Source organism: Ciconia boyciana, chromosome 2 (assembly GCF_034638445.1).
Source record: "Ciconia boyciana chromosome 2, ASM3463844v1, whole genome shotgun sequence".
NCBI classification, from domain to species: domain Eukaryota; kingdom Metazoa; phylum Chordata; class Aves; order Ciconiiformes; family Ciconiidae; genus Ciconia; species Ciconia boyciana.
The window spans coordinates 162,621,344-162,647,901 of NC_132935.1; the positions used below are offsets into that span (position 1 = coordinate 162,621,344).

Here is a 26,558-nt window from a genome sequence, read left to right on the forward strand (position 1 = left end):
TTCTCAGGCTCATGAACCTGCTGGAAGCTGAAACAGCACTTGTCTACCAGATGCTTACTTTATCACCTGGAAAATCACAGCAGGGTCTAATTTGTCCCCCTTTTCCCATTTGTGTGTATGAACAGAACTGGTGTTTGAACAGCCAGCTACAAGGGAAGAGCAAGCTGTATGATACCACTCTTTTCCATCACCCACAGAGATGAGTTAGGAGTTGACTGGAGAGCAAGCCCATCTGGCATGGTGCTGGCTAGTGAAGGCAAGCAGCACTTACCACCTGAAGAAGAGCCAGGTAGCCAGAGCCAACATTATCAAAGTTGACTTTAACATTGACCCAGTATATTTTTCCTGTGTTATTATACTTTCTACAGTCTGTTATGTCATTGATAGAACTATTTAATTCGGAATCTTCTTCTGTCAGATTGACACATTTCCCAAACTTCCCAGCAAAGAGGTTCACTCCCATGATGCTAAAGATGAGCCAGAAGATGAGGCAGACGAGCAGAACATTCATGATGGAAGGGATGGCTCCCACGAGGGCATTGACCACCACCTTGGATGAAATGGGAGAGGAAAAATACACTTAAACAAAGATGGGCTCAAGTATTTGCTCAGTGCAATAAGCAGTCACTTAGGCATCTCAGCAAACAGAAACGTAATGTTTTCCATGTAAATACAAGTCACAGCTGGCATGGGTACCTTGAACAAAGATTCAAAGGTCCATAGTATCTCTTAGGCTTTCAAGGGAATAGTTGATACTTTTTGGGCTGCTGTGAGCCACTACCACATAAGTATACTACAGTGTGAGTCCATCCTCTTTTGATGACTTTCCCTTGGTTTTGGAGTGGGGGATGTTTCGTTTGTTTGTTTGTTTTAAAATTTTATAACATAAAATTTTTGAAGTATTCATCCATAAGTACTAGTGCAGAGGACTGTATTATTAAGACTGTAGAAAGTAGTTTTTAAAAGCACCAGTAATAACTCTCACTAGTATTTTGCTAGATCTATTATTTTTAGTGGATGATGATTGCGTTTGGGGTCTATAACCATGAGCTAGACACTTTTCCTGTGCTAGGTGCTGTATAATCACAGAAAATGTCCATGTAGGTTTTAAGCACATGCTAAGACATAACAGATTGCTTCATAAAATGGGGCAGTGTAAGGAAACAATGAGACTGTATCTTTGAGTTTGACAGTGAAGGCAATGAACTCAGCAGTCAGGTAGCAAAGAACAACTTGAGGGACCAGAAGAAAAATGAAAAAGCTTTGTGAAGGTTTTTAGACACCAAGTCACATACATTCTGCATAGCAAGACAGAAAGTATGATGGTACCTGTTTCAAAATTGACTCCAGAAATGGAAATTTTGATACATTCTGTTAATTAATTTAATGCAATTTCTCTCTGCCTTCACAGTGACAAGATTTCAATCAGAGAGCTTTCAGTCTCACTTCCAGAAGATATCCAAAAGCAATCTATATCATCTCAGCTGCATTGAAGCCGCGTTCCCATGTAAAGGTGTGACAGTGATGCTATATGTATTTCTATCATCCGTTTTCACATGACAGAGTATATTCCGTAGACCAGACTTTTGCCCAAATACTATTGTGGTTATCACACTTTCACACTGCAGTGTACGGATGTGTTTTGCACATGGCTGAGGGAATCTTTCTCTGCATTTGCAAAATGGTAATTTGTAATTAAATGTAATTAATGTCCAGCAGCATCACATGGTACCAGGTGCTCCTTTGATGGAAACAGGCAGCAAATATTCTACAGACAAACACTCCTGCTTTTTGAAAGAATAAGTCTATTTGGAACAAACATTTGAGCAAAGTACCTCTTAATAGTCTAAAGTTTTTGTAAATGAATCCAGTAAAAACTTGCAGAACGGAGGTGATTCTTTCCTCTGAATTAGCTTGCCATCAGACTTCAAAAATGAGAATTGTGCTCACAGTTCTTATTTTCTATTTTATTTTTGACTATCTCAGCAAGACAGGAACACAAGAATGACTGAGCAGCAATGGAACAAAGTTCTGCCTAGTCTAGCTTTAGTTTCAATGGCACTTACGATCGATCACTCAAGGAAAGTCTATAAGGAGCAGCCAAGCACCCAGGAGCGCAGCAAAGGTGCCTTCTAAAGGAAACAAAAAAATTCATTTTATAGGTCCTAAACTCAACCTGGGGTAGACACGTGAACTTCATAAAGACACAGTCATGAGTTATGAACCTGTTATGTGCTTATTAGTACTGACAGGCTTTAATTTGTATTCAGTCTTACCCTCATCCCTTCAAATCGTGACAATGCTCTTAAGGGTCTCAGAGCTCGGAGAGTCCTAAGAGATTTCACATGGCCAAATGAACTGCCAAAGAGGTTTATTAAAGACACCTGAATGGGAAGACAAAAGAAAGTATTAGCAATGTCCTGGTATCTGTTTCCCTTATTTCTGTTTAAAAAAAAAGAAAATCTCCCCATATTTTCAGTGCCCAGAGTGCAATATCCTGAAACCATCGTTAAAGGAGGTAAGAGTACTCTCTTAGCTTCGCATCCAGAAAATAGTCAGTGATTCTGCTACTGCATCCTGCATCAGGACCTGCGTAGAAATGCCAAAGGCAAAACTGTGGTGGGTTGACCCTGGCTGGATGCCAGGTGCCCACCAAAGCTGCTCTACCACTCCCGTCCTCAGCTGGAGAGGGGGGAGAAAATGTAACGAAAGGCTCGTGGGTCGAGATAAGGACAGGGAGATCACTCACCAATTACTGTCACGGGCAAAACAGACTTGACTTCAGGAAATTAGTTTGATTTATTACCAATCAAATCAGAGTAGGATAATGAGAAATAACACCAAATCTTAAAACACTTTCCCCCACCCCTCCCTTCTTCCTGGGCTTAACTTCACTCCCAAGTTCTCCACCTCCTCCCCTCCAGCAGCACAGGGGGATGGGGAATGGGGGTTGCGGTCAGTTCATCACACGTTGTCTCTGCCGCTCCTTCCTCCTCAGGGGAGGACTCCTCACACTCTTCCCCTGCTCCAGCGTGGGGTCCCTCCCATAGGAGACAGTTGTCTATGAACTTCTCCAATGTGAGTCCTTCCCACGGGCTGCAGTTCTTCGTGAACTGCTCCAGCATGGGTCCCTTCCACAGGGTGCAGTCCTTCAGGAACAGACTGCTCCAGCGTGGGTCCCCTACAGGGCCAGATGTCCTGCCAGGAGCCTGCTCCAGCACGGGCTTCCCACGGGGTCACAGTCTCCTTCACGCATCCACCTGGTCTGGTATGGGGTCCTCCACGGCTGCAGGTGGGTATCTGCTCCGCCATTAACCTCCACGGGTTGCAGGGGGACAGCCTGCCTCACCATGGTCTTCACCATGGGCTGCAGGGGAGTCTCTGCTCCGGCGCCTGGAGCACCTCCTCCCCCTCCTTCTTCACTGACCTGGGTGTCTGCAGAGCTGTGTCTCTCACATATTCTCATTCCTCCCTCTGGCTGTGGTTGTGCAGTTTTTCCCCGTGCTTCTTAAATATGTTATCCCGGAGGTGCTACCACCGTCACTGATGGGCTCGGCCTTGGCCAGCGGTGGGGCTGTCTTGGAGCCAGCTGGCATTGGCTCTATTGGACACAGGGGAAGCTTCTAGCAGCTTCTCACAGAAGCCACCCCTGTAGCCCCCCCGCTACCAAAACCTTGACACGCAAACCCAATGCATTAACTTACGTCTACAATAAGGAAGTCCAGCCAACACCAGGCATTGGTGAAATACTTCTTGAAGCCATAAGCCACCCATTTCAAGAGCATCTCCAGAACAAAGATGAAAGTGAACATTTTGTCAAGAAATGCCAACATAATTTTAATGCTTTTTCTCTCATTTATATGGATGTCTTCAAATGCCTGAAATCATAATGTACAGATAAATGGCAAAAGTCAGAGATGAGTTTTATAAAATGAAAGTCTAGCATCATTAAGGCCCCTTTGTCATTCAACGTGTGTTTTACACAGGTCTAAACCCCATCTTTTACTCAAATCTATGTCAGCTGATAAACTTGTAATTTTCTCTGTCCCTTCTCTTTCTTTTTCTCTGTCTATCTAGTACACCCCTGTGGACACACACATCATATGCGCTGGGAACCTAGGAGGAAAGTATAAACTTCTTGAAATGAATTTCTAAAAATATATTTTCAAGAGAACCAAGTACTATTTTTTCCAAGTACTAGAGTAATTTATTTGTTTTAATGACATTAAAAAAAATTTCACAACTGTGAAATAACTTCCAGAGAAAGACAGAAAAATCCAGTATACAGCCAGAATAGAAACAGCTTCTGAGTATTATATATTTTTAGCATTGTTCACTCTCTCATAATTTTTATTAATATGAATAATAAATTTGCAGTAATTGCAACAGTGAATAAATGACTGCTATGTGAAGCCTCTTCTTTTTTCTCCTGATGAGTTCAAAGATATTCACTGTTTTCTGCTAAAAACAACTTCTCTGGGTGCAAATTAAAGCTAAAAATGCTTCTAAATAAATAAATGAAATTGTACTACACTAACCAGGGCTCCACTGCTCAGAAGAATCATGAATATAATAAAGGATTCAAACCAGGAGTGTTCAACAATCTGGTAGCAGGTTTTTCTCAGATTCCACCATGTTTCTCCTCCAAACTTTTTGGCACTACCCACATAACAACGAAAGTATCGAACACAACCTGAAAGTGAGAGACAGCAATGAATGTATGTAACGAACGTACATGCATGTGAAGGGTTGCTCAAGAAAATTCTTGCAGCAGGAGAAAGTCCATGGTCACCTGAACTGCATCATTGTTGGGTCTTTTTCATGTTTTGCCATGGGAAAAAAAAAAAGGAAACATCTCATTTTGTTTCCCTTGTAACTCCTATTTATATACATATAAAGTAGGTGGAGCCCCTTTAGACATCTTTCCATTTTTCAAGATATTCCTGAGACACCGGACATGCTTTCAGTGACCTGCTGTTTGGGCACACAAAAATTCAGGGCCATGGGAAGAGTTTTGATGTTACAAAAGCCTTTCTCAGTTTCTGCACACTGTTTGGAAAGCAGGGACAAGATACCCCGGAATGTAAAGACATGTAGATGTGGTGCTTAGGGACACGGTTCAGTGGTGGACTTGGCAGTGTTAGGTTAACAGCTGGACATGATGATCTTAAAGGTCTTTTCCAACCTAAACAATTCTATGATTCTATGAAAAGGCTTGGAGACAGAGAAGGTAAACAGTTGTCTTCAATATTGCAGCATTATACCCTGCTTTGCAAGGTCTATTCATTTATTTATTTGCTTCTGAATGTATGGAGTGACTGATTTTATATCATATAACCTGCAAGAATATATCATATTCTAGCTGACATCTAGGCTCCATAAAAGGAGACATCTCCTTTCAAGCTCAGCAAATTACTTCTTATAACAGGCAATGACGCCAGGGCCACCTAACGTTTCCTGACCGCCCCATTACAAAATCCTGGGTTTGATTACTTATTAATTTTGCCAAGAATTAACTCACTTTGGCTAACATTTTCCTTGCTCTGTGCTCTATGCTAATTCATCTTCTCATTACAGCAAAAAATATCAGTCAGAAGGCTTCTGTCATTTCTAAGCATGAAAAAAATAATGTATGTGTCATATATATATGATACCTTATACACATGTGATATAATACCATGTATATATTATTTATATATAAAATAGGATATAATATATGCAAAAAACTCTGATCATCTTTCTTTCAGTAATGCCAGTGCCCCCAGTAACGTGGATCTGGGATTTGCGATGCGGCAGGGAATGGCACTTGCACAAGATAGGAACTTTTTTTGTTCAGAAATCTTAGGCACAGATTTGCTGCACCTTCAGTTGAGCTCTCTAATGGTTTGTCCACAGCAGGCGCACTCCAGCCTAGGACTACAGAGCACAAAACAAGACATTTCACATTTCTTTTCTGGAGCAGGGAAAGAAAATTCTTTATTTCTTTTGTTCTAACGGCTGTACTGGCAAAAAATGCCATTGATAAAGTAGTTTTGAAAAAAACCTGTAGGTCAGAAATCTGACATTTATATTATTAATGTAATAATTGTGGTTTTGTTCTGGAGAAAGCAAACTGCAATGTAGGTACAGTGGATCTCTCTCAGGACTTGTGATATATAACATAACAGTAAAAATATATATTATTACTACACAGACAATACTTTGTATTCAGGCACAACACCTCTCTAGCTTCGAATAATTTCTTCATGCTTCACTGTTATTGATTCAGTCCTAAAACTGCATTAGAAATTTCATTGACCCAAAAAGGGCACAGAAAAAAAAGAAAAAGGCCAGCTCTGCAGAACAAGGCAAGGAGGGGATGGAAGTAATTATAGCCAGATTTGATTTATCCATGTTCTCATCAGATAAAATATCCAGGAAGCGGTGCTTGAATGGGAAGGCAGTGATGAGAGAAAGGATCTGGTTTTGGAGGAGGAGGAGGAAAGCAAGCTGAGAGCTGTGGGACCTGCTGCTCGGCTCCACGTATGCAAGCTGGAGAAGTCCCTCCTGTTCATTTTGCAATACAGGGAAGGTTGAATTGGCAGAAAACAACTGAATCAAAGAAAACTTGGGGAATGGGTAGAAGTGGTGGTGGTCAGCCAGGCTGACTGGGTAAGCAGAGAGCAAGTTGGAGCACCAGGAAGAATTTTGCCACAGTTATAATTCATTTAACATAACACACTTGGAAGAAACGAGCCTATAAATTCATTTGATGTAGTTTGTTCTCTCACAACTAATACTGAGAGTGCAGTGATTACCCCAGCTGTCAGTAGTGACAGTTATTTGAGAAAAATCTCAAGAGCTATTTCTTTGCATCTTATGAAAACCACATGTTGTTACACATGTTTGGGTAGGAATTATTCATAAAAGTACTCAACGCATCCTGTAACTACTTGTAAGGCTAGATGTTGTACAATGATTTGAGAAGGGATTCCCAGATTATCACCCGATAGAAATTCAGCTTCATCCTAGCAGTTTCTCTCTGTTTATTTCACTCCTTTATTTGTTACAGAGATTGTTCTTTAAATGCTATTCAAGGCATAAACATTTACACTGTTGCAAAGTATTAACAAATCTGATGTGCCAAGTGCCTTGTTCCAGTGACCATTGTCAGGTGAGATCTGATTCCATACATTTCTCTTATGTTAATCCCCAAAAGTGACTTGAATGCTGTCCAACAGAGTGAAATTCATCTCACTTCACTATAATAATCTCATCTTTTGGGGTTGGGTTCTATGCCATTGCCCAGGTCCCCGTTAGAAGCAATTGGCTTTAAAGGTAAGGGGGTTTATTTTTCAGGTGCCATGATCTCTCTCTTGACTAGACAGAGGCAATGATTTGGACTATTTATCTGATTTCCAGATAACTAAAATTAACTGAAAATAATCTCATCCTATTGGCTCAGCATCACTAGAGAAACAAGTCTGGTTTTGACTCTGCTCACTTCCCAGCAGTGAAACTATGAAAGCCTTACCTTCTGGAAAACATTTTTCTGGAGTCTTGAAGTCTTCAGCAAACTCTGGAATTTGCCTCAAAAGATCTTCAGGATTTGTCAGATCCACTGTGCTGCCTTCAGAAGAGCTGACACTGCCAAACTACCGAGCAAAATAAGATCAGGTATTGATTCTTTCTACATTCTCCAAATGAGTAAGTTCATCCATGAACAAATAACATTTAAAATTAAAACTTGGCTATGTACTAATATTTCAAGTAGTGTTGGTGATGGAACAAACTTTGTGATTTTAAGAGTATGTGAGTTTAGAAGTACCAACAGATGCATTCAAATAGGGGCCAAAGCTATATAATTACAATATCTATCTACATGAACCAGATTTAACTGCCTAATAAGCTGGTAAATTGAAGAGCTTTTAAATTGCTTATCAGTATATGTAGTCCTCAAAGCAAGATAAACTACTTGGGTTAAAACCATGAAATCATAGGAAAATACATTCAGACAGGAGAACCAGATATATTTATCTGGTATTGTATCAAGAACTGAAACACCCATGACAGTATTTATGAAGTAGAAATTGGAATCGTATCATATATTCTCCAGTTACAAAGCTTTTCGCTATCCCATCACACCATATATAACGTATGATGAGTCAGCAGTTTATTACAAATTACTTACTCTATGTTTTTGTTCTTTTATGTTTGTGCAGTGCTTTGTTACTTTTTTAATATATCATTTATTCAAAATTATTCTAAAAATATTTTTAATTAATAACTACTATCTTTAATGTCATAGTGAGAAGCTCATTTAAAGTATTACATTTCTTGAAACTGAATACTTAGGACACGGGCAGACATGCTGGAATTTCCTACTTGGAAGCATCTCTCTCTTTTAATGCCTTTTCTTTTTTTTCTTCCTCTCCTTTTTTTGTGGACTCAGATTTCAATAAATGGAAAGTAGCAGAGAGAATTTTGTAAATTATTTATTTGAATCAAATTATTTTGTAGTTTTTCCATTTCTAAACACTCTCTTTCCTATACAGACATTTTTCTTAGAAATCAATACCTAGAAAGCCAGCACAGCTTCGATTTCATTTACAGAATTCCAGCTCCGTCATTAACCAGCCAGAGCAGCTACTGCGAGCTCAGAGCTGCTGCTGCCCGTAAACTCCACTCCAGCAAATCCTTGAACAGAAACGTACCTGTGCTTGACCAGTATTGGAAAGTCAATGCCATAGAAAAAAAAAAAGTTTACCTCTTTTTGTTCTGGCGATGACAGTTCAACCTTCCTATCCTTTCCTAGGTAAAGCGCACTGAATTCTTCAGAGGAAAATACCGATCCTTTACTCCAGCTGCCTGAATTTTTCCCTCTTTCTCCCCTTTGCCTCAGGTGATTTTCATCCTGAAAATAATCTGCAGATTAGAGGGGGTTTCTTTCCCCTTTTCAGGGAGTGGACAAATTGGAAGGGAAAGAAAGATAAGATATGCATTTCATTTTAAGTGGGGCTCTCCAGAGAAAAGTCATAAGATACGATCATTTTGAGTCTCTGGTTTTACCTAAGGATAGAGAAAGGGAAATTTTACCCAACGGACATGCAGCAAACTAAAGAATTAGTATTTCTGTGAACGACCCAAAAGGTAAGTGAGAATTTTTGCATAGGGATTGAGATGGAAACTTAAGGTGGGAAATCTTGAGACCAGAATGGCAATCTTGTGGTTAAAATAGAACTGAAACATTCATAGAAAACAATTGAATAGGATAATATATACTATCATATAAGAAACATGACCTTAATAGAGCTACCCCTACATTGTTCTAATAATTACTATATACTACACACAGCAAGGACAAACACAAAGAATGGACCAGAGCTATAAATTCATATTCTGAGTCCATGATAATGTTCTTTAGGCAGAACATACTTTTTTCCCCTCTCTCATGTAAATAATGCCAAAATAGTTGGCGATATTTACATAATTTTTTACATAATAAATTCCAAGTTCACAAAGGGCTGCCACAATTTTCTATGGACAATCTACGGGCTATGTAATTACCCATGTGTACCACAATGTGTCAGCTGGAATCCCTACAGCAAACCCAACAATTTATGGTCTTTATTTTAAGATCATGAAAGAATCTTGATTTTTAAAAGGCTCCAACTGTTAATTTACCCTCGCTTTAAACATTCATACTTTTGGTTCTAGTTCAAAATTTGGTAACTCTCTGGAAATGAATCAACATATGCCACCCTGTTCTGCTAGAGACAGTCTTCTACCATACATGCATCCCTCAATATATATATGATTCTACTGTTCCAACACAAATGAAGGATTTATTACCTGTTTGCTGTATTCTATGTCTGTAAATGTACTCAGCTTATCATCATCTTCAAAACCCTCACTTGTATTCTCTGCCTCAGCAATAGGGACACAAACAAATACATTGGGGTTGGTAATAAAATCTTCAAGAACTGAGCATTTGTCCCCATTTTTCTCAGTCCATTCATTATTGTAATTCTCTTTGCAATTTTTTATTTCTTCACACTTGAACCCAAGTGGGTTCTGTGCAGTCAATTTAATTTTCTTCCTGTGTGCTTTCTTTATATGCCTGAGCTTTCCACAACAGATATCCCACGTAACACTCTTCACAAAGTGAAATCCCTTGTGAATCCGAGCAAAGGCAATCCGAAGATTGTTCATCTCCCCGTCATCCTCTGCTGTCTGAAGACAGTCGGTACTGAAGGAATTCAGCAGTAGTGCAATGAAAAGGTTGAGAACCTGAAGGTCATTGAAATAATAATAAAATTAAAAGTCAGGAGAGTAGCTTTCAGAAATCTGAATTCTAACTTTGAAGAACACAGATACTATCAAAGTTCAGTCTTACTGAGCAAACCAAAACAAGGTAATAATGATGACTATGACTGACCACATTATGGATGATGGAGTAAACTTCTCTCTCAGAAAGCTCTGTGTTCCCATGACCCTCTTGCCCCAAAAAGTTATTTAAAATAGTAGCTAAAACAGATCTGTGCATGCCAAAAGCATTATTTGGCCAAAACAACTTTTCAAAGGTTATAGTAGTAACAAAGGCTATGGTTATGCCTTGTCAGTTTAATAATGTCTCTTCCTTCTTCAAACTAGAATTAAATCAGGCTTCTGTGGTGCTATGTCCAAAGTCCTGTGAGAATCAGATTCAGGCCCAGCAATTCCATCAAATCTGCAACACTGTCACAAAAATCAAAATCAAGAGAAGCTCGAAGTGAGGTTTCCTCCCTGCTTTTGAGTATGTTTAAATAGAAGAATTTATAAACCCCACTTTTTTAAGGGAATGGGAGAATTGAATTTTTTTCCTAATGTTTCAGTTTGGGATGGGATCCATGTATCTTGATTTTTACTGTGTCAGAACTGGGCAGATAGCACCCCTGAGTCATCCAGGGACCACAGTTAGTGGAGAACATTAAGCCTCCAGAGACCAATTCATCCCATCTGTCTTAGTTACTGACCTTAGGTTGGAATAAATCTCACTCTCGGATACCTCTCTGTTTCCTTTGATAATAAGAAAGCCTAAACAAGGAGCGTAGGCTAAGCACTTAATTGTTTGACACTTAACATTATGCGATATGAATATCACTCACAGCATTTCCTCACTGAAATCAATCATTATGGTGTAGAACAGGCAGGACTTTAAACCCGGGGATTTGGGATTCAGCCACAGAACAGATATTTCCAATAAAGGACTGCCTAAACTTAATTTAAGAAACCGCTGAAAAGAATTAAGGGAAGACTGGTATATGAGTGATAATAAGAATGACATGAGAAACAAAGCTAGTAAAAAAAGATTTTTGTGATTCGGGTAGAAGTGATGGAACAGGACCACCAAGGCAGCCTGCCCCTTATGCCCCAGCACGGGTGTGCAAGGATGTGTAGGGTATGCCATAGCAGGATCTAGCTCTTGCATATAAACATACTTAGACATGATTAAAGAAAATCCTGATTTCAGTGATAAGAGTGTAGATTCTGTCATTTGCTGATAAAGAATTCAATACTTGCATGAGATCTTAAAAAATAAAAAAAAATTAAAAATTGATTTACAGAGGGACTTAAGCACTCAGCTCCATTAATTCAAGCAGGTAAACCATAAGCCTTACTGGTTATTTACTTCCAAATCCCAAGACATGAAGAAACATAGTTGCCTGTGTTGTATTTACTGCAAAAATATTACTTGTCACATTGCCACATGAAAAGGTCAAGTCATGCTGTGTGCAAAGCACACGAAATGTGAAAATATGGACAGCAGCTCAAAGGTGAAAGGCAAAAGAGGCTTTTGCAGACTATAACACACACAAGTAACTCTTCCACCTGTGGTTAGGGAAACTGCCTTTTGTTGACAAAATGGCAATTAAGTAGATCCTACCATTCTAGGATAAAGGATCTACCAGGATAAAGAGAAGAAAATATTGGAAAACTCACCACTAAATTTCCTATCACCATGACCAGCAGAAAGACAAAAAGGCACAGTGGCTGTTCAGCGACCACCATGCAGTCCCACATGGTCTCAATCCATTCTCCACACAGAATTCGGAAAATGACGAGGAACGAGTGGAAAAAGTCCATCATGTGCCAGCGTGGCTTGCCATTTTTGGTTATTTTATGGCTGTTCTCCACATAGCTTCTCCCAAAAAGTTGCACCCCAACTATAGCAAAAATGAAAACGATGATTGCCAGGACGAGGGTCAGATTACTCAGTGCGCCCAGGGAGTTACCAATTATTTTAATTAGAGTGTTTAAAGTTGGCCAGGACTTTGCCAGTTTGAAGACCCTCAGCTGTGTAGAAACATGAAACATAGTGTTAGACATCGGTAGAGATAACCCGTCTTTGCACTGTTCAAATCCTGCAAAAAAACATTTTACAGATATTCTGAACTACTCCAGCAATGTAATATTTGTGGCACAGTGACACTAATACCTTTTAAAAAGTATTTACAGGTTGGGGTTTTGGGGGTTTATTTTGTTTGTTTTTTTAAAAACTGGGCAACATTGCAAACATAAACTAATCGTCTCGTAAAGGACCAGGCTAACGTGAGTCCCTGGTAAGTGTTTGGCCCACACCGGGAGGTACCCATACAACGCACTTGATGTAGATTATGGTGCCTGACTTACATGCAATACAAAGGACCAAAGCTGGGAGACCGGCTGCTATATTACTATAAAAGGAGTCTGTGTTTTGGTAAAGCAGCCTCAATCAGTCCACGATATATGATATGAATACCTTAACATCATTTCACGTCTATTTTTAAGTATTATTTTTTCTGTATTTGTATTCTGACACCTTCTTCCTAAGTTTCCTGTGCTAGATTTTAATTTTTGACAACAGTTTTATAACATGTCTGCTCTGGAATATTTTTTCCTCTGAATATTTCTTAATATATTCAAAAGAAATATATATGTCGTTAAACTCTGACTCCAACATCAGAAGGAGTTTAAGAGTGTGTTTCTTATTTCTAGTGCCAAGAGGAAGAAAAAAAAAAAATTAAAAAAAATAATAATTTCCTGCATCCTAACTGCAGATAACAGAAGTATCCTCTATTATATTCACAACATAATGTTTTACACAACTGAGTAGATGTGAGGCATTACCAGTCTGAAGGATCGTAAAACTGACAGGGTTCCTCCTTTTCGCCTTTCTTTCTTGCCTTTGTGTTTGGGTAAACTCAGCTCAATTAAACTCAATGTGACAATTATACTGTCAAAAATATTCCAGTGCTGCTGAAAATAATAATAGGGATCTAGAGCAATGATTTTTAAGATCATTTCTGCAGTGAAGATTCCTGTAAAAACCTGTGACAAAGAAACAGTAGCATCAGCCTAAAAGTAGCCATGAATTTATCTTACCTTTAGATCATGTTCCCACAAATAACATCCATGGACAGGTCAACAAAACCCATTTTTATGAACTTGTAATGCACTTTCAATTAAAATGGAAGGATTGTTTTCTTCCTTCTCAGGAGTGTGTTAGAAATGTATCAATAAAATCTAGGAATTGCCTGTATTAGAAATTTAGAGTTTATAAATGCAGAGTTTACTCATCTTTAACTTTTACAGTTACTCTTTACGTCTCAAGTGAAAACACCCATCAATCAATCCTTGGTATAAAATGTCACATAGCTGAGAATTTGCTTACCAAGTTGCCTACGTTAAGCATCAATTTAAAATTATCTGACATATTATTGTGCTCCAGTGCCATGAACAAAGTGTTCATCACAATGCAAACAGTGATGGTGAGATCAATAAAAGGATCCTTTATGAAAGCAGCCACTTTTTTCTTGATTCTCAACCAAAGCGGACAACAGTCCCAAATTAGATACTTCAAAGCAAAATCATTGAGGCACGGCGGGCATCTCCGCTGAGATTCTTCAAGTTCTAAATGCAGAAGAAAACCCCACTATAATTAAATAGTTATCACTGAGCAAGATGGTGAAATAACAACTTCAAGTGCTCAAAAGACCAGAGAAGAAAAAGGAAACCTCACATCGCACACAAAGCCCCAAAGCTTCCCTGCACTTTCTACCATTTGTGTCCCTACATCAGCTAGTGAACATGAAGATGAAATTCAGAGAAAATTGGATTCAAAATTCATTAATGTGAACTTACTTCAAAAAACCTTTGTATCAGGTTTTATTTGTCTTAGACCCAGACTTGTACTACAATCCTTTGCCTAAATACGGATGTTTATGATGCAGAGGCCACGCCGCAGCCTCTCACACTAGAAGCTCTTGATAGTCAATACAGCAGCTAAGGCACTTTTCACCTTATCCTTACGTAGATGTCTAGGACATTGGCTGTATTACACCCAACATGTCTTTGTCTCCTTTGACTCTCAAGGGAGTCTAGAGAGTCAAGGGCAGCCACAGGCATTCTGATGGTAGTTGAGGCAAATCCAAACCACAGAGCCTGAACTTTGGCCTTGGGCCACTTCTACTGGAGAGGCCATGCCTACCATTTCCCAGCAGATGCAAGTTGCCACACCTCTCCATTTTCGGTAGGTAAACATGGGATAGAAGCTGTTCTGGCTTTGTCATTTACATCCTGTTGGTCAAATATAAATCTCATAGCCTTTCTTTCTTCACCATCAATATTAATGAATCCTCCAAAATACTTTTCACCCTGCTGAAGTCCTGAATTTGCATCATTGACAAACTGGAGCTTATTTAAAGTTAAATAAAAGCATAGTAGGAATTATTAGTAACCTGGTTTTCAGGGACCTGAAAATTTTTCAAAGATCAGATGAGCTGATGAAAAAAAAAAAAGATTAAAAAAAAAAAGTCTTCCTCATCCTGGTCTCCTGGTCCAGAAAACAACTAAATAATTTGGGCCAAAATTTTTCAGAAATTGCAACAAAACTATTAGTCAGCATAATAACAGTCAGCAATAAACCCCCCAAAAAGTTCACATGGAAAGGTAAGCTAAAGGAATAAAATAGTGAGGTTAAGTATTCAAAACCCAGAAACTGCCACAACTGATCTTGCTTGCATAATCTTATTGTTAGATTTTGCATGTCTGTATCTCTGCCAGTGACACATCACCAATCACAGAGTCAGGAGGAGAAGACAGTGCCCCAGTCCTACACCTCAGATGTTAGAGAAACTCCTTCCACCCACCCTCACTCCATACACTCTCACTGTCTGTCCTACAAAACAAGATCTTACAATACACAAAGGACGTGTTCCAGTACATAAAGACTGTGTGATAATGTCTTTTTTTTTAAAAAAAGAGCCAAATTAACGACAAAATTCCTAACTACACACCTACAAATCTCTGTTAACCTTTAAGAAATGTATTGACATTTTGGTCTTTCATGCTAGCATTACCTGAGGATTGAAATAAGCATAATGAGGAACCACTTACCCTCCAAGACACTGGTAATTATGCTGACTGCACTTGCTGCCCTTTGTCTCTGAAGTGCCTCGTTAAAGTACTCTACTGACAGATGAGAAGGCAAATGCATCGTGCTGCTCTCATCATTTACAGCTGGCTGCTTAAAGGAGTAAACATGATTAGGGAGATACCACAGGAATAAAATGAAGTAGGATGTGATGATGGGTAACTATGAAACTTAATAGGAACAATGACACACAGCCAAATAAATGTACCTTTTTACAAGAGGTAATAGACGTTGAGAATGAAGGTCCTACTCTTCAGTAATAACGCTGCAGTAAATGGATCCTGCAAGCATGTAATAGCAACAGGGCAAGCACAAACCTTGGAAATAAGCGTATGAGGGGAAATAGGCCTAGGAAATATTCCAGATACTCACGGAAAATGAGAGACATATGAGGGATAAACTGGTAGAAAAGCATCTCTACCCACTTGGGGAACTTACAGACAAAGCTTCTGCATGATGCTAAAGGTGCTGTGAAGGAGAAGGAAATTACAAGTACTGCTCAAAATGACCTCCCTGGACAGGGCATGAGATAAAAAGACTCTTTGGTGACTAGTAATTCCAGCACTAGGAACCTTCAGAAGTATGTTAGTACAAGTTGTGCGTAGCAGAAAAATAGGGTTTATAACATGAATGCTGAAGCCATGAACTCTACTTTTTGGGAACTCATCAGAGCATTAAAAACCACGTTCTCCTGACAACTTATAAACTTCCCACATCGGTATACTTCATTTCACATCACTGTTTGCCGTTTCACTGAAGCTCTTAAGACAAGAAAAACCTTCCCCTTATGGAGAAACCATAATATGAAGTGCATACTTAAAATAATATCTTTGACTTACCAGATCACCCTTTCCTGGGTCTTCCATCACCGGCGGAAGCATTACTCCTTCAGAAGTCACTGGATCTAGACTATGTACCCTGCTGCTTCCTCCTCCCATCACCGAAATCACCCCATTGCAGTCGTCCACGTTAGTCCACTTGCTGCTCTGCACGCAATTTGGGGTAGCGGGGTGAGAGCTGTGGCTGATTTGACTTTGCACGCTGAAGCGTCTTCCCATCTGCGCGGCCGACAGTGACTGACACTGGATTTCGTGTTCCCCGGCACTGCGGGTCTCCTCATCACCAAAATCCGTTCTGGAATCGACTTCTAAAGCAGGTATTTGGAAATTTAACACGCTGCCATGGCTAAGTCTGCGTTTCACCTGATTTGCATTGGGACCGTATACCAGGCCAAGGAAAGACTAAAAGGAATAAAGAGAGAATGGCATAATATCATAGAGAAAAATCGGGGAAGCCATAAATATTTAGAGTTTCATAACATTTCCTATCAACCATACCAAGTCCAAAACTCTTATTTAATTTAGATTTTTCAGGAAGGATTTTGCTCAGATTTTAAAAGGCAGATAATAAAATCCTACCAGCTGTAGCAGCCATTTTTGTAATAAGCTTTATATTTAAATTTTAATTAAGATTTTTTTAATAGAGAATGATGGCACAGAAGTTAAATTCTGATAGTCATTCACTTTTTTCTATTCCTCAGCGTTACAGAAAATGTATTTTAATTGTTATTATAACTTTCCTTCCATCCTTTGTTTATAATATTTCCTTTTCAAATGAAATTTTACATATAATTCTTCCTTATCCCAAAAGGTTGTTAAAATAAAGACTTAAGAGTGATCAGTGTTTGTAATAGGATTTGGTTTGTGCTTTCAAGCAATTTATTTTAGTATTAAAATTGGAAAAGCTGTAAGGATCTCAGATTCAGACAATAGATTACCAACTTTCGTTGAATGTCTGTGGACTGTGACTTGGGGAATTGTTGTTCTTCATTATCTTCTACCCCCAAGGACTTATTTCTCTTTTTCCTATTGCTTCTTTCTTTGATTTCTTTGGTAGACAGAGAAGAGGCTTCAAAGGAGCTAATTGACAGGATATCAATTCCTTTAATAGCCAATGACTGAAATTAAAACAAAAACATGGATATTTTTGCTGGGTACTTTGAATATAAGCGGAAAGAACCACTTCTGTGCTCTATATTATTTCCTCTGAACAATTTGCATTTCACAAGACTCATTAAAAATCTTCCAATATGTGATAAAGCTAAAAGAAAGAGGAGAGAATTTCCCCAACATATGGAGCACTGAACAATTTGCTATTTGCAGTGTGTTACATGATCGCATCTATTTGGCCTGCCAGGGGCAAAATAGTCACATTATAGCTCCTATTCCTCCATGTGGCAGATTTGCTTACAATAAAAACACTCAGTTTGAAAACAATGCTGTAGAATATATATTTTTCCACAAATAAATGCTCAAAGAGTATTAAAATTCTGTCTTTTCATTAGGGATCCTTGGGACTGTATTCACACTGTTGCTGACTTTCCTTCCCATACTGAATTCAGGACAATATTTTCAAAACACAGGAGTATTTTGTTCCAGAAGCTTCTAAGCCATTTAAGTTACCAAGAGACTTTTCATTCAACTACAATAGGTTTTGGCTCAGTTGTTAATGCAGTTGATGAATTGAATTACTGTATGTTTCTCTGCTCAGCAGTCCACAATGATAAAATAGAAGAAAAATTTTAAAACGACTACATTTTCTTTTGGAAACTTCTAGCTGATGGAATTTTACATTTTCCAGATTTTAAAATACTATTTTTGTTGCGGCAACAGCAGCCTTTAATGCTCATTATCCACAACAAAATTCATTGTTTCACAGGAAAAATACACAGCTGAACAAGGAATTGCTCTTGTAGCTCTAGGAAACGCTACTTTCAATAAGTTATCGCTTGCTCCTGTTCCCATGAGTGACTACTATATACAGCTGTATACAAGGAGTGATGCTTTTTCTTATGTGACTGACAGCAGAGCACTGAGACTAATGCTTGCAAGGGAATAATTTACATACCTCCTGCTCCTTCTGTAATAATTCCATGGCTTCCCGAAATTTCCTTTCCTTTGCCTCTGTTTCAGCAATGGTGGCCTTGTTCTGATCCTCGTATGCCATTGTTACTACAGCCAGAATCAAGTTGACTAGATAAAATGAGCCCAGAAAGATGACCAGCATGAAGAAGAGTATATACACCTTCCCAGAAGCTCTGAGGGTCTGTAAGCAACACACCCCAGAGATAAAAATTACCATTAAAAATACCAAATAGGCTTTCAATGTGTCTCTGAAATCTTTAGAAGCGCTCAGCTTCCTAGACACAATGCTTTAGGAAGCTTAAAGGGAAATACATCTTCCTTGGCCCTTCTTCCCCCTCTTCCTGTACCGTTGCCCATGAATCACTGATCGTACACCCCATGAGGATGATGGAGGAGATATGCTGGTATTTTTGAAAGACAATACAGGACCCTTTTAGTACTCTATTTTAAGTCCCTAAACCAGTAAGGTAATAGGGCTATTGCTGGGAAGCACTTCAGCATCCCTTTTCACGGGGTCACAGCTTGCTGGAAGGGAGAAGGGAGGATCTGGGCTCAATGGCTTGCAGCTATTGCTTTTATTTGAGGTTTCTTGTCCTCTCTACACATTTTCTGCTTCAGCTATTGCTCTCCCTGGAAGACTGGTTCTGAACTATGTACAAAGCTGGTACCTGCTGGTACAGACGCTCCCAGTAGTCCTGGGTCATCAGGCGGAATAAGGAAAGAAAAGCCCAGCCAAACGTATCAAAACTAGTGAAACCGTAATCAGGATTTGGCCCAGTTTTCCGGCATATATAGTCTGGAGGACAGGTCCTAGAAGTAATAATAAAAAGTGGAGCTCTTTTAACCGTGCAGATTTCAAGCAAAACTTCAGCTTATGTGAGAGTTCTGATTATTATTCAGCTCTGCGGTTTATTAGATTGCAAGCCAATTTTCTACTCCAGGTAGTATTGGCTGGAAAGTGGGATGGAAAAAGCAGCACCCACAACCCCTCCAACAAAGGAAGAAGACAGGCTGGAGTAGACCACCAACCCAGGACAAGTCCCTCATCACCAATCCTCATCCCCTGCCCCTCAGTGCAAAGCAGCCACACTTCCCTCCTTGCCCAAACCTGCCCTCCAAAATCCATGTTTTGTTTTCCCAGTTTAACACTCATAAGCCTTTACGGAGAGGAGTGTGCCTGTCCTGTGCTATATCTGAGATCCTTCATGTTTTCAGTTCTCTTGTACATCTGTGGGGAAGAGAAAGACAGCATTTCTGGAAGGCCTCAAAGGAATTTAGACCTGAATAAGCCAACTGCAGGTTCATGCTTCATTCTCTACAAGTATTAAATTATCTGACTGTTTACTGCATTTTGTGGTCTGTGTTCCTGTTTCTGCATTCAAGGAAAGCCTGGAATTTCTGCTTTTGTCTCATATGGCTGAGTGAATACAGAAGCACTGAGGCAGAGAAAACTTCCAAAGAAGAAATATTCTTAAGTGCACTTACCCAGCACCAGGACCACATAGCAAAATATCTGAGGTGCCCCCTTTCTTAGCAAAGTATGCTATAAAAAAAGGGGAAGAAAATTTAAAAACAAAGCACTTTTTAGCCCGAATCCTCTATCCTTCAATACAAGTACTGATGAGTAGTAATCAGTGACCGGTAAGTGTATATGCACACACATAGACAGGTTTCCCATGCTCACAGTAACTGCACCAGATTGCAAGATGCCCTGTCCTCATTTATAAACATACATATGTGTATGCACAAATTTCAGACTGAAGGCAGTAATTCAAGCAGAATTTTAAAAAACATTGTCATTTTGGCCACATCTGCATAATGGAAATCAAGAATTGGAGGGCACAGGCTCAAGCACAGTCCCTGGTTTGGTAATCATTAGCACAAACCCTGGCACAGTTTTGGCCCGTAGAAATTAGCTCTCTCCAGGACAGCATACAAACATCTTTTGGGGTAGCATAGACCAGCTCTGTTTCCAATAAGCAATAAAAACAGAATCCTATTTTGAGGAGGAAGAAAGAGTATTTGGCAGAGTGGATATACGCCATGCCATGTCACTGCTCTGCTGGGCCAGGCAGCAGGTCCTAACCCTGCTTAGTTGAGAAATACAGATTTGTCCATTAGGATGTTGGAGCTGTGCCCCTTTTTGACCTCTTCCCCTACTTCTCTTAGCATGAGTTACTTTGATACCTGAGCTAGCAGCAGACTGAAAGTAATAGCTTTAGTGCTAATAGCTAATTAGCCCCATTAAGATGTGGGTTTATTATCCCAGGTGCAAGGGAGGTCTTCCTGGTGCTCCTCAAACCTCAGCTGTGCTCATCAGGTAAGTCAGCAGGATTCAGAGCCAGCAGGAATCTTTAATATTAGCTGTACTGTACCATGTAAATACACCATAAAGGAATGAGTCACTATCTGGGCTACTTTCCACCCAAATTTTGTCCAGCTCTGCTCCTGCCAACTGACAAAAATTTTTTTTAAGAAGATTCAGTGATTGAGCTTCAGATACCTAAATAACATGTAGTTCTCCATGTTGGAGATGGGAACTTCACACAAAGTCAGGACCAAAGCAGCCCATTAAAAAAATACAAAAAAATCATTTAATAGAAAACTGCTATATTATTTAGGACTTATAAGTGCTATAAGTCCTAAATCCTGTAGGAAAGTCATCTAGCTTTCATTAAACCTGTCCAGGCCCTCCTATTCCTTTTCCATCATTGCAAATCACCCTGAACACAAGATGTACAGCATAGGATGTGAACAAGACAAAGCTTGTGAAGCAACACAGATTTTTAATTTCTTGAGCCCTACTTTCTCTAGGTCACTGCCTTAATACACCTGCAATGTTCTGCATTTAAAAAAAAAAAAAAGATGTTTTTGTTTCCTGTTTCTTCAGCATAGAAAAATTAGTATTTTTAGCCAAAGTTTGTCACATCCATGGTCTCTTGTGTGCAACTCTAGTCACTGCCTGGTTTCTTTTGAAGTTTGCTTTCAATTATGATTTTTACAACATTCTGTATATGTAAATGACTTTGGTTTTATGTGTGGGGTTTTGGTAGGTACAAGAGTTTCTTGCAAAAAGTTTTTCTCAAAAATCTTTTATATAAAAGACTTTCTCCCTCTGGACTATGAAGTTATTAAGAAATCCTGTCTGAACAAATCTCCCACATGGAGTGTATACAAACAGCAATCCTGTGTGGCTTTTTTATGTATTTCAACACTTCCCCTGGGAGAATGCTTTTCTCCCTGTATAACTGCTGCTATGTCTGAACTTGCTGGTGGAGATTTTATTCAGTGATGAAGCTTTCTTCATATTTCTGGCATAGATATTGTTTACTTTGAGTGTATTTTTTTCATGCATATTAAGGTTTTTCCTTTCTGAATTGCATCTTACAGTTGCTGTTCCTCTGAGAATACTTTGGTGTGTTTTCAGATCTCTGCTCTATGCTTCCATCACCAGTCTCAGGCAAGACATATACATGAAAGATGTGTATTATATATATCTTATATAAGACATAAAATATATATCACATATATCAGATACATATGATGTGAAGAAGAAAGGAACTTAGAATGAATTCCTCTGTTTCAAGCTGAAGAGTTCTTCACTGGGCTTCAAAATGAAGATGTACGGACTCTTCAGCATGTAGTAAAAGGTGAACTTTGGGGAATTACTGCAGAGAATGAGCTAATGCTTATTTCAGTTATTGTCATATCATTCTGGGAAACAGAGATGGACATTACTGGAAAATTTGGGAGTGCTGTTTCTTATAATGAAGGGAAGGGATGCATTCCTGGATGCCTGCAAGCTGCTCCGGCAATGTGAAGGCCATTAATAAGTAGTTACTCATCAAAATATCAATCATCAGAACATCAATATGATTTACAGCAGTGGTTATAGATGTATGCATAGGTGTCTATACTATCATCTAAAAAAGAATGAAGGAGAAATATTACCTGTATCATTAACAAACATTTCATAGGATTCCCACTTTTTGTCAAGGAAATCAGGTATTTTACTGAACTCTGTAGAGTTCCTGATACACTTTTGTCTTAGATTGCCCTTAAAAAGCTGGAGGCCTATGAGGGCAAAGACACTCAGGCAGAAAACGGTCAGGATCATCACATTGGCAAGTTTCTTAACAGACTGGATAAGTGCCCCTACAATGATCTTGAGTCCTAGGAAAACAATATACAAAGGAAAAATAGGGTGAAAACCTGAGATTTTAACTGAGTTAAAACAATGTATAGTAATCAAAGTACCAAATTACTGGATAATACATGGCAAATATGTTTGCAATGCAAGTACAGTTTGGATGAGAGAGTAATTACTATGTAAACAATATTTTTTTTCCTCATTTGTTTGACCCTACAATTTCCAGATGTTCCTTTAATCCCTGTAAGATATTTAGGCAAGGATGAGGAACCAGAGATAGTCTCGTTTTTCTTATCTGGAAAGAATAATATGCATAATTCAAATGAAATTTCCAACACTGACAATTGGTGAAGAATCTGGAAACACTGGAAACAATAATGAATATGATCAAAAAGACCAGAAGGAGAAGACAGGGGTAACCTACTGGTTCTTAATTTGTATTTACTCATGAGAAAAAATTCACTGACTTTTCCCAATAACTAAGGGAAAAGTGAAAAAGAAAGTGTTTTCCCAGGGATGATGTAAGACCATTAATAATAAAGTCCATTCAGTCACCGGAGGTGTTTCTGTTGAACTATAACACATAGACCAGCTAGAAGAACATTCTGTAAAACTGACGTAATAAAGTGTTAACAAAATCTTTAAAAGCATAATGAAAATAAATTAAATACAAGGTTGTTTCTAATGATTGATTTATTCTGGTTTGGGCCAGTGGACTGAGACACTATTTGTGCCCACGAATTCAGCTGTGTCTGCAACCAATAAAAGATTTAGAGTAAAAAAAAAAGGGAAAAAAGAAAAGGCAAAAGCAAACATTTTGTTTGGAGTAACGAACTGGTTGTAAGTAGCAGAAAACATTCAGCAAATAGTGTTTCTTACCTGGGACTACTGAAATGGTTTTTAAAGCTCTCAGAACCCTGAAAGTCCGAAGGACTGACACACTCCCCAAGTTACTAAATGCTCCCACGTACCTGTAAAGTCAGGATGTGGTATGTCAAGTGGTTGAACGGAGTAAACAGGGCTATTATTTTACGGTGGTCATTCTTAACTGTCAATACTTCCAAGCATATTTTAAGTATTAATAAAATACATATCAAGGATTTGTCTGAAGACTTATAAAATAGAAACCCATTTCTTGATTATTAGAGTTTCCTTAGGAGGTAGCTCTTGGCTTGTGCACAGCTGCTTTTGTGTCAGCATCTTAAAATATCATGTGTTTAAAATATAAACAAAGATAACACTCAAAATTACTCATTTCAGGCTGAAACACTGGCTGAACTTGTTTGATTCTATCTATCTCCCCTCTGTGGCTGCATCTAACCAGTATAAAAGCTTTCTAACTACTGAAAACTGAAGCTCAAACTATGATTTTTGCAGATAAAAAGACCAAATTTAATCCACTGTCCTGGTGTCTATACCCATTGCTCTATTTTCAAACTGACACTTTCATTCACAGGATCAGTATGTCTGTATTTCACAGCCCCGCTATTACATTTTAATGATTGCAATGCATCCGTTCACGTACACTCACCACAGAGTATATCTTGTTCTGCACAGCTCTATTCCCTTGAAAGACTCACACGTAGTTGTTATACAGTGAGTGATAAAACAAGGGGAAGAGTCGATGTCCTAGATAGTTTCAGATGCAGTTAGGACCCACAGGGGTTTTTTTTGTACTGCAGACAGCCTTTTGCACCACGGCAACAAGAACTTCAAATACAGAGCACGAGCGCAGGAAATCTATATTTTATATGTTCCCACTTACGCCATAACGATAACGCTGAAATCCAACCAGTTCCAGGGATCTCGAAGGAAAGTGAATTCATTTAGACAGAATCCTCTTGCCAATATTTTTATCAATGATTCAAAAGTGTAAATGCCAGTGAAAGTAAATCTAAGGAAAGGAGAAAAGCACCAAAGCAAAACAGCAACATTAGCAATTAACAGAAGAGACACAGTCAGACTATCTACTGTCTAGGCCAACAAACCAAGCCAATGCTGCAGAGAAGTAATGGAAAGTGCTGTTGATTTCAGTGTGTTCTATCAGTATCTGACTCATATGGAGTCTGAGACAGTAGTTGACTGCAATCTGGACATGGCTATTAACGTGCACGCCTGTGACACGGCTTTTTGGCATTCAACAATTTTTTTCAAACTCTTTCATGTGAGTCCCCATAATTTGAGAAACACAAACCTCCTAGCTGCTTGCTAAAATAAAGATCAAAATTTGTATCTTCCTCTGGTTTCAAGTGGCCGAGTGAATGTGTGATACGCTGCCAATTATTTACTTTGGGCACGCAGCATCTATTTCTGTGCAGAATGTTTAAAACACTTGGAGTGTTTTAAAGTAATACAAGAGTACAGGATTTTTGATTTAAGATGGCAATTATTCTTATTAATGGAAAATTATCAGTAAAAGCTCTTCTGGACTTATTGAGTGCACTTATAATTTCAACAAGAGAGCGATCTCCCCATGGAATTCAAAAGGCATTCATTTGGTAGTCAGCAAATGCACTAAGAAATTATATGGATGTAATGCTTCCCTTTTCATTTGGAAAGAAGTATTCTGAAATTATTATTGAAATGCATTTGAACAGTAGTTTTGATGCCAACAGCAGATACAACTATAATCTAACCTATATGCTCTCATAAGTAGGGAAGTATCCCAGCATCTTCTGGACATATACATATATTAATACCATGCAGAATCTTGTTCCTGCTTGCATGAGGATTTGCCATTCCCAGCTGTTTCAGTGTCATATAACGTGACATAGTCAGAAACAATTTTAGAGCTGTTTTTAAAACTAAGTATTTCAGAATCTTTTCCTTTGCGTTAGGTGCTAGAATTATCGGGGTTCGTATTCTAACCTTTTTATGCCAAACTGAAAAAGTGAGAGCTGAAATATTCTTTAAAAAAAAATAAAAACATGGGATTATCCAGCTTAAGTGTGACTACAAAGGCATGGATTTTTTGTGCTTTAACATTGCAAGTATTGGCAACACTGAAGATAAGAGCTTTACTTTCTAACAGCGTCCTGCAGGCCAGGAGCTTCTGACAGAACGTTTTATTAGAGCAAAACTCAGCATTTCAATATTATTAGAAAGAATTTTAAAAGACAGCAGCTCTTGATGTGCCTCATCAGCGTCAGCAGCAATGGGAAATGTGTCTGGATAAAGAGCAAGTAATTACTGAGTAACTTCAGAAAGTGGGATAACAAACTGGAGTAGTAGGACAGACATGAAGCTAGTTTAACAGCGGAACTTAATCTACACTTACTCTCTCCTGTAACACCACAATTATTGTAGATATTGAGTTTAAAGACAAAAATACTCCCTCAAAGCAAAAAAACCCGACGAAGTCCTAACACAAGCAACTTTCTTTCTAAATCCCCCATAAACTATCTTGAGTGAAGGCGGCAAGATAAGTCTCAATAATTCAATACAACTACAGAATCAAAAAACATACATACCCACAGATACTTACTCAATATACTTGTTCCACGAAGGAGATGGAGAACCCTTAGAGGACTCAGTCAGAGCCATGAATACACAATTAGTTATAATAGTGCACATGATAAACAAAGTGAATAATGTAAGTCACGGGAGTGAAGGCAAAGAATATGACATTGATTCAGAAATGTAACTAGATATTCTATCAGTCATAGATGTAGTATGTTTTTGAGTTTAAAGCACATGTAAGAACAGCATGCACATGTATTTGCTGATTTTGAGTCATATTAGATGACAACACACTACCTTTGTTATTCACGCCGTCTGGACTTCTGTATGGGCTAGAGATCTGCTGCTCTAAGCATTGCAAACTTGGTAAAAGGATCCTCAACCACTCAAAGAGTGGGAGGAAGGATGCATTTTTAGTTTCATTTTATAGCATAAAAGTTAAAAACTTGCCCAGGGTCACACAGATGAAGCCGAAAACTGACTCTAAATTGGAAGAGCTGCGCTCTTCTGAAGGGACAGCGTGAAGTCTGCCAGGATACTTGCAGGTGTCTCAAAGGACTCTAGATGCCTGTGTTTAGCCAACTCTTGGGGC

At 38.8% G+C, this 26,558-nt stretch overlaps 1 protein-coding gene across 1 annotated transcript in view; it reads right to left on the reverse strand.

Moving 5' to 3' along the window:
* The window catches only part of LOC140647272 (sodium channel protein type 5 subunit alpha-like), a 36,088-nt gene that overhangs the window by 7,003 nt on the left and 2,527 nt on the right, over positions 1-26,558 (reverse strand). Inside the window, exons 3-21 of the mRNA XM_072851631.1 lie at positions 25,992-26,099; positions 24,273-24,401; positions 23,387-23,478; positions 22,309-22,530; positions 19,843-19,900; positions 19,026-19,167; positions 18,341-18,538; positions 17,211-17,390; positions 16,269-16,674; positions 15,397-15,519; positions 13,673-13,911; positions 13,129-13,329; positions 11,962-12,315; positions 9,832-10,269; positions 7,514-7,634; positions 4,539-4,693; positions 3,705-3,878; positions 2,277-2,384; positions 272-550 (exon numbers count right to left, since the gene is read on the reverse strand). Of these exons, the coding sequence (XP_072707732.1) occupies positions 272-550; positions 2,277-2,384; positions 3,705-3,878; positions 4,539-4,693; positions 7,514-7,634; positions 9,832-10,269; positions 11,962-12,315; positions 13,129-13,329; positions 13,673-13,911; positions 15,397-15,519; positions 16,269-16,674; positions 17,211-17,390; positions 18,341-18,538; positions 19,026-19,167; positions 19,843-19,900; positions 22,309-22,530; positions 23,387-23,478; positions 24,273-24,401; positions 25,992-26,099 (3,727 nt within the window). The remainder of the gene's footprint in view (positions 1-271; positions 551-2,276; positions 2,385-3,704; positions 3,879-4,538; positions 4,694-7,513; positions 7,635-9,831; positions 10,270-11,961; positions 12,316-13,128; positions 13,330-13,672; positions 13,912-15,396; positions 15,520-16,268; positions 16,675-17,210; positions 17,391-18,340; positions 18,539-19,025; positions 19,168-19,842; positions 19,901-22,308; positions 22,531-23,386; positions 23,479-24,272; positions 24,402-25,991; positions 26,100-26,558) is intronic.